The sequence below is a fragment of the Drosophila navojoa genome, chromosome 4, assembly GCF_054131105.1.
Source record: "Drosophila navojoa isolate 15081-1374.11 chromosome 4, UAZ_NAV_1.0, whole genome shotgun sequence".
In the NCBI taxonomy this organism is placed as follows: Eukaryota; Metazoa; Arthropoda; class Insecta; order Diptera; family Drosophilidae; genus Drosophila; species Drosophila navojoa.
This window is the reverse complement of record NC_142892.1, coordinates 14,303,385-14,315,091: the sequence shown is the minus strand read 5'-3', so window position 1 is coordinate 14,315,091 and position 11,707 is coordinate 14,303,385. Positions and strand designations below refer to the sequence as shown.

Below are 11,707 nucleotides of genomic sequence, written 5' to 3'. Positions count from 1 at the left end.
CGTGTACTCACCCGCCTATCGATGTTCAACAACAATATTGTCTCCTGTCAGTGTTTACATGCTAAAAACATAAAAATAACATTTCTTTTCGCCATAGGGCAGCACTGTGCGTCTTTCGCACGCGTATTTTTGTGCAGATTTTGTGTGGAAATTAATAGTAATTTGTTGATAAAATAGTGAAAATACAGTTGCAATCATGGCACAATTCGATCTAACACGCATCAATTGTCAATATCTGGACAGACATTTGACTTTCCCACTGCTGGAGTTTTTATGCGGCAAGGAGGTTAGAAAAATTCATTGCTTCGTGTCACCGTCATCAAATGTCAAATTCTTCACAAATGACTATAATGGTCGTATTTTGCATATGCTTCGCAGATCTACAATCAGCAGGAGTTGCTAGAGTACATTCTGGAGACGGTGAACAAGACGAACATGATTGATTACACCATGGACACACGCAAGCGTCTCAATCTCAGCCAGGAGATGCCGGAAGAGCTTGTGCAGCGCAAGGCCGAGGTGTTGGCTACATTGAAGCAGCTGCAAAACGAGGTGGCGCCCATCATGAAGGCCACTGACATTCTTAAGAACGGCGAGAGCATGAAAGATTCGAAGACCTTCGTCAATGCTCTGCAGAAGGACTACAATTTCAAGGTGGAGCACCTGGAGAGTGCCTACAAGCTGGCGAAGTACTTGTATGAGTGCGGCAACTACCAGGAATCAACATCGTACTTGTATTTCTGCCTTATTGTCATGTCGCCAAACGATAAGGTAAGTGAAACATTTATCCCTACGACTGGTGTCTTATTTGTCATCCTTGCAGAATTATCTGAATGTGCTGTGGGGCAAGTTGGCCGCTGAGATTCTGACTCTCAACTGGAATACCGCACTAGAGGATTTGACGCGTCTGCGTGACTACATTGATAGCGCTAATTTCTCGACTATTCAGGCGCTACAGCAGCGCACCTGGTTGATCCACTGGTCCGTGTTGGTGTTCTTCAATCATCCAAAGGGCCGCGACCTCATCATTGAGATGTTCCTGTATAAGCCACTGTATCTGAATGCTATACAGACAATGTGCCCACATATTATGCGCTACTTGGCCACCGCCGTGGTCATTAATCGCACTCGTCGCAATGCTCTCAAGGATTTGATTAAGGTCATTCAACAGGAATCGTACACGTATCGTGATCCCATCACCGAGTTCCTCGAGTGCCTCTATGTGAACTTTGACTTTGAAGGCGCACGCCTCAAGTTGCACGAGTGCCAAACAGTTATTTTGAATGACTTCTTCATTGTCGCCTGCCTCAACGAATTCGTGGAGGATGCGCGTCTGATGATCTTCGAAACATTCTGTCGCATCCATCAGTGTATCACCATAAGCATGCTCGCCGACAAGTTGAATATGAAGCCCAACGAGGCCGAATGCTGGATTGTGAACTTGATTCGCAATGCTCGTCTCAATGCAAAGATCGATTCGAAACTGGGCCACGTCGTAATGGGTACACAGCCACTAAGTCCTTATCAGCAGCTGGTGGAGAAGATTGACTCGCTGTCTATGCGCTCAGAGCATTTGGCCGGTCTAATTGAACGCAAGAGCAAACAAAAGAATCAAGAATCCATTGACTCCTGGAAGTACTATTAAGCATAAGATAAACTCGTATTTTTTGTATTTCAAAACGCAGGCAACGATGCCAATAACGATTTGTAAAAAAACTAATGTTACGCCACATGTCGCGAATAAAACAACATCTCTATTCGCAGCCAGAACAGACCTTTGTTGCCCACATTCATGCATAGATATATATCCAAAATGTTATTTTTATGCTAGACATTGAATTTAATTTTATTTCCACGCGGAATATTAAGTTATTTAAAACAATACGGAGGGTTGGGCATTGCTCCTTAACAATTTACATCTCGCCTAGCTTACAACGCAGACAGATCCTAGCCCTAGTTCTACATATCTATGTATAGCTTCTTGTACCAATGACTGTGCGCGTAGCGCAGAATGAAGATCAGACGATTAATTGCTACCGCCTTTTATTCCTGTATGCGGACGGTTTGACTACCATCCAGGCCTTGTTGGGCAAATTCTGCAGATGTACTATCCACTTACGCACCACCGCCAGCCAAATGATGCCATATATTACACACACCGCCGCTTCCAAGTAGTAGCCATCAAATATGATCTCACAAGTGCCTGAAGCTGAGGAACAGGCCTGAAAGAAACAAAAAGCGAAATTATTGAATATACAGATAGATAGATTGCAGTGAAGGAGACTTGCCTGCTGTTCATCCTTATCCTGGCAAAGGTTATCGGGTCGTGTGGTGCACTGCTTTATGGTTAGTACGTCCACTAGCCAAAGCACCACCGTATTCGGCCAATTGCCGCCGAGATTGCATAATGTATTTAGGAATGTCATGTAGGTGCCTCCAACGGCAGGATCCGATATCTTGGCAAAGAACGCCATGGCGGCCACAAACATGGAGTACAGGAATACCTGATAACAGCCATAACTGAAAACAAGAAGCACATAGTAGTAGACGGGCACCTCGCCGCCGGAAATCAAATAGGGAGTGACATAGGCAATGACCGAGGCCACAGTCGCAAACACGATACGATAGGGTATCGCCTTTAGGTACACATCCAGTGGACGGGGACCGTTGGTATATTTGCCCACTATAAGGGGCAAGATAAGTTGAAGTGGAATCACGGGAATAGCCAGCAACGCTAACTTCTCCTTGGGCACGCCAGCATCGATGAGTTTCAATGACGTAACAGCATCGGAGGCAGCGAAAGTTACTTTGACAGTGAGCAGAATGCCAGCTAAAATCTGTACGGGTCGCTTGCGAACCATATCCCAGAGCACCTTGTAGCTTTCGTGTATGTTAAGTTCGTGCTCCTCCTTATAGCGTGCATCGGTGTGAGCATCTTCTACATCGTTCTCTCGTTTGAATAATGCCACCAGCGTGGTTGCCACGATGAACGTGATGCCCCAGAACCAGAGAAAACGTGGCAGCGTAACCATGCCCACATCCTCTGGCACAGACCGCAAATATGTGTTGCAAAAGTCCTTCGATTCCAGAGCAATGAACACCACATAGCCCAAGAAGTAGCCAGCTGTTTGGCCCACACTATTGCAGGTGGATGCGTAGCCCACATTGCAACGTTTCAGCATAGTCAGAGCCCATCCATCGACCGCGATGTCCTGCGTGGCGGCCAAAAAGTTTAGCACAAAAAACAAGAGCGTTAGTAATGGTACATTCGGCTCCAGGTCTTTGCCACCCAGCCAACGATCCACGTGCACCGACAGTAGCAGCATAAAGAAGCCCAACAAATACTGGACAGGCACCAGCCACGATTTGCGACGACCGAAACGTCGCACGTACAGTGAGTCCACAATGGGTGCCCACAGCAGCTTGATGCTGAATGGCCAATAGGCGAATGAGAACTCCGCCTGCTGTTTGTAGCTGGCGCCTCGATTCTGGAGCAGCATGGGCACAGCAGCAATCAGGCCAATGGGAATGCCTTGCAGCACGTACAGGAACAGCAATATGGCTATGTTGCGCCTATCACCCCGCAAATCAGGCTTCTCCTCTGTGTCTCCTTGGGCCATGGTTTCGACGACCGTTTGCCCGTCATGCGCTTGACCCCGACGGCGAGTGGACATGTTGTTGTCTGCAAATAGGGGGACAATAAAATGTGTTATGTATGCTTTAACTCATTATTTCATTTGCGCTCTCACCTTCAGCTGCGTCTCTAATCAGCAGCAAAGAAAAAACAACAACAGCTGGAGGTCCACGTCAGTTAAAGGTGGCTAATGTTAGCAACGGGTTTCCAAAAACAAAATTTAATTTTTTTTAAACCTTCTGAGCCGAACTTCAATTCAATTTATTTAATCAAATTTATTTCAGCGATTTATATCATTGTATGACGATGTGGCGCTGTTTTGTTGACGTTCGCGTTTCGCTTGATTCAATTACTATTCATATTTAGCACAACGACAACGATTCGCTCGGACAACATCGAACGTATCGAAAGCCAGTGAGAGTATCGATAAATCGATTAACCGCAAAGCTCATTTCACTAACCGGTTTTCAGATACCATTTTTTCCTCTTCAAAATATTTACCCCCACATGCAGAAAACCTAATTAAATGCATATGTACACTTATTTATAAATAGCTTTTTGAACGCACTGATAAGGCCATCGTTCCATGTGCAAACAAGAAAACACAAACATTGAAAATTTCAGCTTTTTATATTTTTTAGTAATAAAGATATTCGGTCATTTGTTTTGCTTTGCGTTTACAAATTAAATAATTCAATATGATTCAAAATTAAGCATTCATATACTGTTACAGGCTCCAAATCAAATCATCGAGTAATTTCTCGATATTTAATAACAATATTCCAGATTACAAGACGAATCCATTACAAATCTTCAAACTGGTCTTTTCAAAAAAGTCTAACACAATTGTGACAAAAGTTAAATTTTTTTTTTTTTGCTTAGCTTAATAATAATAAAGACTTAATTGAAACTGGCTGGCTGGCTGGCTGTGTGACGTACAATTGATTAAGTCGTTTTGTATGCTTTCATTTGCTGTTCAGTTTTTATCTCATTCTGTTTGTCTTGATCGGCGTTCGTTGGCCAACTGTTTATTGTTATTTAATATTGTTTTCATTGTTTTCTGTTTTCCTGCTGCGTGCTCCAGTTAATTAAATTTTGTGGAAGGCCTTTACAGAAGCGAGTATCTATTTGGCGGGAGAGCCACAGAAGACGGGTTCCTCCCATTTGTGGTGCACTTCGGGCGTCAAATTGCTTATCTGCACGTGCACGGCCTGGTGTTTCTCAAACTTGGGCGGAATGGCGCAGAGGCGATATTTGACCTCGTCGCCAGGCATGGGCACATATTCGCCTTCGATGCTATTGCAAAGTAAATTTAAAGTGTTAAATTGCGTGTAGAATTTTTCAATTCAATGTATTTAATAAACTTACTCGGAAACATGACAAAAAACGTCCTCGCCGCCGTCGTGCGGCGTGATGAAGCCGTGTCCTTTAGTGCGGCTAAAGGATTTCACAACACCGCCAACCATTGGATTTTCCATGGCACGCGCTGAGCTGTTTTTGTTGTTGTTGGGTTTGTTTTTGTTCGAGTGCGCGCGCGTGTTTGTGCAAGCAAAAAGGAGAAGGAGGAGCAGACAATTAAATCAATGCCAGATGAGAAGGTCGGGTATGTTAGGCTAAAAGCAGAGCGAGAGAAAGAATGAAGGATAGGGATGGGGCGACTTACGTCGAGGCCGTGCGTGTGCGCCGCGTGATGATGGGACTCGGCAGCTGGAGCGTAGCATTTGGACTATGGCTATTTGGATGATACACCGGTGGTTTAGCGGACAGCATCTTTTCGGGTGTTTTTGCCTCGGCCATGGCTAGAGTATTTTCCTGTTAGCGGAGCAGCAAAGGAATGATTTACTATATTGTATAAATGTATTGAAGTTAAATTGGCGCGTCGGCGGCGTCGGCTTTCGCTTTGCTTCGCGTGTGTTTAGATTTCTCACTGAAATGGACAGCAGCCAAGTCTGTCGAGTTCAAGGACAGAGCGGTTAGTCAGCAAATTGCGTTGCGCTTACAAAAACTACGCGAATTGTCGCTTACCAAACAAACGGGCAGTGGGCAGTGTTTTGCGTGCTTTGGAGGCTGCGAAATTTTCGAGTTTTCGAAAGTATTTGACTGTGTATCTGGGGATTTGCGAATTGTATCCAGTCACTAATACTGATGCAATTTATTTGCCGGAATACGAAATATGATTGCCGGCAAAGATGCTCGTTTAAAGCAGCGTGACCGTATTAGACACTTGCAAAGTATTTTTCTCTCACAATGGTTACGTTGATTTCGGTGTTTTATTGGTACTTTATTACCAATAAGCAATTGAAATCGCTCTTTGCTTTACAAAACCAGAAATGAATGGCGTCTACAGCGTCGAAATGTTTCGCAAAATATCGATACTTATGTCAATATACTCATTTCTGTCGATGCCTGTGCTGCCAGATTTGTGGAGTTGCCAGATGCCGCATCAAGCATATAAAATCAACGCGCTTTATCAATGTTATTACAATCGACAACAAAACAAGTAAATGCAACATAATGCTAATCCCATAGCGACATAGTTTGAATTTGTATTTAAACGTCGCTGGCTAGCATCCATCAAGCTTAAAAAATTACAAAATATAAATCATGAGTGACAGTGACTCGGATGCAAGTGAGCAGGATGCGGACAGCCAGGATTTTCAGCCCTTACTTCTGAACGGTTCGCGAAGATATCAGCGTATTGGACCAACTCAGAATCTGGATCTTGGTAATTTAGAACAGATAGGCGACGCAGCACCTGAAGAACAACAGGTCAATATAGAGCCAACTGCGCAGCGGCGGAGCGTAGATGTGCTGCCTTTGGATGATGATGAAGATTCAGATTCGGAAGCGGCAGATGAGCCAGAAGCAACTGATGGGCCTGAAGTGGCTGATGAGCCAGAAGCGGCTGATGAGCCAGAAGTGGCTGATGATCCAGAAGCGAATGAGCCAGACGTGGCAGCCGAACCCGAACAGCCTACTCTTGAACAGGAGATAGTTGCTGTGGTAGAAGCAAATGCCGAGCAGCCTACAACATCCCGCAGAGCCGAACAACAAGAAGACGACGTCATTAATCTTGACTCTCCGTCGCCGCCAAAGAAACGTAAGCGTCTTTCTAATGCAGCTAGTAATGTAGTGGGTACACCAGTAGCCAAGGCATCATCGAATGAAGACGACGAGGATGACGGCATGACGTGCCCCATATGCCTGGAGTCATGGGAAATGAGCGGTGAGCATCGCTTGGTATCTTTGCGCTGCGGTCATCTCTTTGGTGAATCCTGCATACGACGATGGCTGATCGAGAGCCAACGACAGTCGGCAGTTAAAGTGTGTCCACAATGCAAGACAAAGGCTGCCAATCGAGACATACGCTGCCTCTATGCGAAGCGAGTGCGGGCCATCGACCGCACGGAGGAGCACGACATGCGCAGGGAGCTGGAAGCGGAGCGACGACGTAGTCAAGCGCTTACGACGGAGCTAGCCACAGTTAAAATGTCTCACTCCCTGACAGTCAACAAGATGAATGCCCTACAGCTGGAGTACGACAGACTGCGCCAGATGGTGCGCACCGGTGGCGGCTGCCGTGGAGCTTACAGCGATGATTGTGGAAGTACATTGAAGAGCATCAGCCAATTGTCTAGCCATCGACTCTATATGGAGAAAAACTTTGAAATAACACGAGAGCCCGGCTGCCGAGTGCTGCTCTACTCGGCTGCGCAATCGACGTTGATTGCCTCGCAGAAGAGTGCACAGAATCTGTTTCCGGGCTACGGCGTCCGTTTCATCGATCCGCCAAGCTTCAAACCACTTCACTTTCTGCACACCTCGGCGTTGTTAGTCCGAGACATTGGCTTTAGCGAGAGCCAGCGGTTGCTGACCGTGGCCAGTCGCGAGACCCGCATCAAGACCTTCGATGTGCGCACCCGCCTATGCAGCAACATGTTCACGGCCAATGACAAGCCACTCTGGTCTTGTGGAGTGGATCGCAACGAGCGTGAACATTTTCTTTATGCGGGCGACCTTAGGGGTGGGGTCTATGTATTCGATATGCGCTTCCCGGAGACGATCCTCAGCGAGTTTCAATCTGAGGGTAAGCTAACAGTGATTTCCTTGTTCTGTTTCTTTTAACGCTGATCTTATTTACAGAAAACTTTAGTCCTGTGATAAACATAGCTGCCGTGCCCGCTGGCAAGGTGTTCACCAACGGTGGCTTTCTGGTTTGCCAGCTGACCGTAGTGAAATTTTATGAGTATGCTAGTGATACGGCCGTGCCAACCCGCCTCAATGTCGAAGGGCCCTTCCTATCTATGCATTATGATGTGCTGCAGGACACGGTGCTCTTCTCAGCGCGTTCCAATGCCAATTGCCCCCAGTCGCGCTTTATACTCACCAAACTGGACAAAATTGATGGCGTACCAGTGCTGCAAGTAAAGGCAACAATATTTGGCTCCACTGCCACGCCCTATATGACACGACCCACACAACTGGGCGTGGAGGATAATACACTGGTCGTTGGCTACTTGCAGGACAACAAACAGCTAATGATGTACGATGTGCGGAGAGAAGAACGCGTCCAAACCATGCCGGTGAATGAGGTTGTCTACGACATCTGTCCAGTGAACACGTCGGCTGGCTCCTATTTGGCCGCCCTAACGGATAACAAATGTCGCATCTATAAGGTCAACAGCAGCAGGAATTAAAGAAAACACCACCAATTCCCTGTAGCTGTCGCCAAGGCTGTGACAATCCAAAGTTTTTAAGCAGAATTAATTAGTAGCTAGTTAAAAGTTAAACAATTAGGAGCTATATTTCATTGTGGTTTTTTATTTAAACATTCTCATGCTTGCTTTTGAGACACAAACTTGAAATAGAAGTATATTCATTTAATCATTATTATTTGTATCACTTGAACACACAGATCTTGACCATAATGCTAAATGCCATTTATTTTTGCAGAGCTTTTTTGATTTAAATTTTCTTCTTTTTTTATTTTGTGTCTAATTAATTTAAGATCTATTCTTTTTCGTTTGTTTCAATGTGCAAATTACATATACGTTTACCTAAATTATTTCGATATCTGAGTATATTCGAAAAGTAAAAAACATGTATGAAAAAATGCAGCAAAAGACAATAAAAAACAAGTATGAATATGGTCTTTTAATTTACATTTAAGTTTGCTGAATGCTTGACTAATATACATTTAAAGCTATAGAAAATATAAATTGTGTTTCTGGGCAAGGGAATTTTGGAACGAAATGGATTTTTTATAGTACATATATGTCTCTATGTATAGTACATACAGTCTCAAATGTTAAACACACGTTTATATATTTTCTTTTTGTATATATGAATATTTTAATATTTTTTTATGCGTTCTCCTGTTTGTTTACCTTACGAAATCTATATTGTTTCATTTTTTGATTTTTCATTGTTTATTTATTGAGTCTTGTCTTTATGGCGCCCCATTGCTATGTAAAAATTGTATCAAAAAAGATCGTTGGTCAAAGGTTTTGCTTAACGCTCCAGCTATACGTGATATATATGTATATATATATATATCTAATTATTATATAGAGTTTGTGAAAGAGTGTGTGTTCCTGTGTTTTGGATAGTTGAAAGACGTGATGTTTTGTCTATACTTTTCAAGTATATGTTCAAATATATTTTGTTGTGTTTTATTTGTGTGTGTTTTGAGTGTGTTGTTAAGATTAAAGAATACATTATCATAGATATATGCATGTATGTATATGTTTATGTTAATGTTTATGTTTAGTAGAGGCATACTTAGATGCATTTTGCTGCTGTGGAGTTATGCGTTACACTTAAAAAACTTACAACTTAAATAATTGTCGAAACTAAATGTACATTCGTATATAAACACTAGATTCACTTAGGCTAAACTAAACTCATAATGAAATCGGGAAAACTGGAAAAGCTAAAGAGCACTACAAACTCTAAAAAGGGGCGGATACAAAGTGTGTGAGAGAGAGAAAGATAAAATTAACTTTTACAGGACAGTTAATAAACCGTCGAACATTGTCATAGATTACGGAGGTTAGGATTGGGTTTGGGTTTGGGATTAGGTATAGGAAGGATCTCTCTGTTGCTTAATCGACACGCGCGAATCGCGGCACAATATCCTTTCCGATCCAGTAGTTGCAGTGATCGTGATCCTCCTGTGCTTGCGCATCCTGCTCTACGATGATGACGCGACGACGCGTATCAAACGACTGTACCGTACCATGGGAGACATAGTAGTAGAACAGCTGCTGCATTGCCGAGACAAAGCGTCGCTGTTCAACGGTATGGGGCTCGTAGCGTCCCAGGATGGCCTGAACATCGGCATCCACGGTGGCCAGCTTGTCGCTGCCCTCACCCTGGGTGACCACATAGAAGGGAACGGTGGGCTGGAGGCGGGCATTCGTCAACAGCGGGCAAACGGTGCGTATGTCTGTGATGATGGCCACTAGAGCGGCGTAGTTGGTGGCATTATAACGCTTGATGATCTCATCGGTCAAGCCGAGTGCGCCCAGCTGCGAGTTTTGTATATATGAACGCACTTCCTCGGCAGTCCAGTTGGCGTGCAATTCCCGCAGCTTCAGGGTGTGTGCCTCATGGGCAGTGGAGCCCATCACGAGGCGTGGCTGATGCAGCTGATTGGCATTGGTTGGGATTGGCGCCAGTTTCCAGGACTCGGATGGATGCTGATAGAGAATATCACCATCCAGCACCAGCCATTCGTGACGATTGGCATTGGTCAGCTCTTGGGCTTGGGGAATCGTGGCGGGGAATTGGAACCAGGTGTCTGGCGTGGCAGCCCACAATTTCTCGCTGGATGTCTCACGCAGGCAAGCTGCATCCTGACAGTCCAAAGTGGCCATGATCTGCTGATTCAAACGTTCCGATTCCTGCAGCGGTTTGCCTGGGAAAATGGCCGATGCGGACGAGGCCCAGGCACGGGTGTACAGACCCTCCAGTTTCTTTGAGGTGACCAGAGCCGAGACGAGCGTCGCTCCTGCACGATAACCCAGCAGAGTAACAGACTGTGGATTGCCACCGAAATTCCGGATATTCAGCTGGATCCACTTGAGCGCTGCAATGATGTCGGTGAGTGCATAGTTGCCCGAGGTGTGTGGATGCGACTCCTTGGTGAGGGCTTCCAATGCGAGGAAACCAAAGACACCCAAGCGGAAGTTCGGACGCACAAAGATCACATCATGGGAGCGGGAGTAGCGCGCTGAGGGGCGCAGAATGCCAGGAGAGGGACCAGCCAACGAATCGGCGCCAATGAGCACCACCACAGGCAGCAGATTCTCGTAGCGCACATGCGGCGTAACCACATCCAAATAGAGACAATCCTCTTCGCCAATTGTTGTGCCATTGCCCAAACGCTGCGTACAGACAGTGCTCCGATTGTGCACCTGCAGTGTGCCGTTCCAGCAGTCGTCGATCTGCTCAATCAGTTGCGCTGGACGCCAGCGCAGCTCATCCAGTGGCGGCTTGGCAAATGGAATACCACGGAAGGCAAATGCGCCATCATCCTTGACACCCTCGACCAAGCCGCAGCCGGTGACGGTGGAGATGTAGCGGCCATCGCGCAATGGAGGCGACGTCATCGTCTCATGGGTGAGCACATAGCCAATCACGCCCAGCAGCAGCATGAACAGAAGAATGCCGAACACGATCAGCGCATCATCTACGCTGCATTTATAGCCACGCAGGCGGCACCACAAGGAGACGGGGCGCTCCCGCTCCTCCTCCTCAGCGGCTAGTTTTTGCTCTGCAGCCAGTTTCTCGTCCTTAAGCTCGCTCTTCAGCTCATCGGCTCCATTGCTCTTGAGTGGCGCACGATCGACAGTGTCTTGATCCTTGAGCGAATCGTCGAGGGTCTCCATCGAGGCCAGTCCAGCCTTGCCCAGGCCCAGCTCCACATCATCGCCGCTTCGCTTTTTGGGTATCATGTTGGCAATGGGCAGCTTGATGGCATTGAGTAAGCCGCGTTTCGGCGGCGGATCTGCATCCTCAGCAGCCGCTGCTTCAGCTGTGGCTTCTATTTGGAATAGAGTTTATTAGCAA

At 45.8% G+C, this 11,707-nt stretch overlaps 5 protein-coding genes across 8 annotated transcripts in view; 2 read left to right on the top strand and 3 right to left on the bottom strand.

The window, feature by feature from the left end:
- Nucleotides 1-61: 61 nt before the first annotated feature.
- Nucleotides 62-1,770, top strand: eIF3e (eukaryotic translation initiation factor 3 subunit e). Its single transcript, XM_018100093.3, has 3 exons — nt 62-286; nt 379-771; nt 824-1,770. Exons 1-3 carry the CDS (start codon nt 197-199, stop codon nt 1,643-1,645), a joined length of 1,305 nt encoding a protein of 434 aa, XP_017955582.1. The 5' UTR covers nt 62-196; the 3' UTR covers nt 1,646-1,770.
- A 46-nt stretch (nt 1,771-1,816) lies between these two features.
- Nucleotides 1,817-4,032, bottom strand: LOC108650803 (acetyl-coenzyme A transporter 1). The gene is made up of 3 exons (XM_018100092.3): nt 3,750-4,032; nt 2,289-3,682; nt 1,817-2,222 (listed from the first exon to the last, which is right to left on the bottom strand). Exons 2-3 carry the CDS (start codon nt 3,672-3,674, stop codon nt 2,034-2,036), a joined length of 1,575 nt encoding a protein of 524 aa, XP_017955581.1. The 5' UTR covers nt 3,675-3,682; nt 3,750-4,032; the 3' UTR covers nt 1,817-2,033.
- A 213-nt stretch (nt 4,033-4,245) lies between these two features.
- Nucleotides 4,246-5,993, bottom strand: LOC108650814 (cold shock domain-containing protein CG9705). 2 transcript variants are annotated; one of them, XM_018100106.3, is made up of 4 exons: nt 5,660-5,993; nt 5,298-5,446; nt 5,003-5,125; nt 4,246-4,930 (listed from the first exon to the last, which is right to left on the bottom strand). In XM_018100106.3, the coding sequence occupies exons 2-4, from the start codon at nt 5,429-5,431 to the stop codon at nt 4,759-4,761; spliced, it is 429 nt and encodes a 142-aa protein (XP_017955595.1). In that variant the 5' UTR covers nt 5,432-5,446; nt 5,660-5,993; the 3' UTR covers nt 4,246-4,758. The 2 variants fall into 2 exon arrangements, with proteins under 2 accessions (XP_017955595.1, XP_017955594.1); XM_018100105.3 differs by having other exon boundaries at nt 5,298-5,583; nt 5,660-5,992.
- Nucleotides 5,994-6,079: 86 nt separating this feature from the next.
- Nucleotides 6,080-9,512, top strand: mus302 (mutagen-sensitive 302). Its single transcript, XM_018100082.3, has 2 exons — nt 6,080-7,721; nt 7,778-9,512. The coding sequence occupies exons 1-2, from the start codon at nt 6,239-6,241 to the stop codon at nt 8,329-8,331; spliced, it is 2,037 nt and encodes a 678-aa protein (XP_017955571.1). The 5' UTR covers nt 6,080-6,238; the 3' UTR covers nt 8,332-9,512.
- The window catches only part of Nrt (Neurotactin), a 26,965-nt gene continuing 23,693 nt past the window's right edge, over nt 8,436-11,707 (bottom strand). For all 3 annotated transcript variants that reach the window (XM_089259312.1, XM_018100078.3, XM_089259311.1), the window contains exon 3: nt 8,436-11,681. In XM_089259312.1, coding sequence (XP_089115438.1) covers nt 9,739-11,681 — 1,943 coding nt within the window. In that variant the 3' untranslated portion in view covers nt 8,436-9,738. The remainder of the gene's footprint in view (nt 11,682-11,707) is intronic.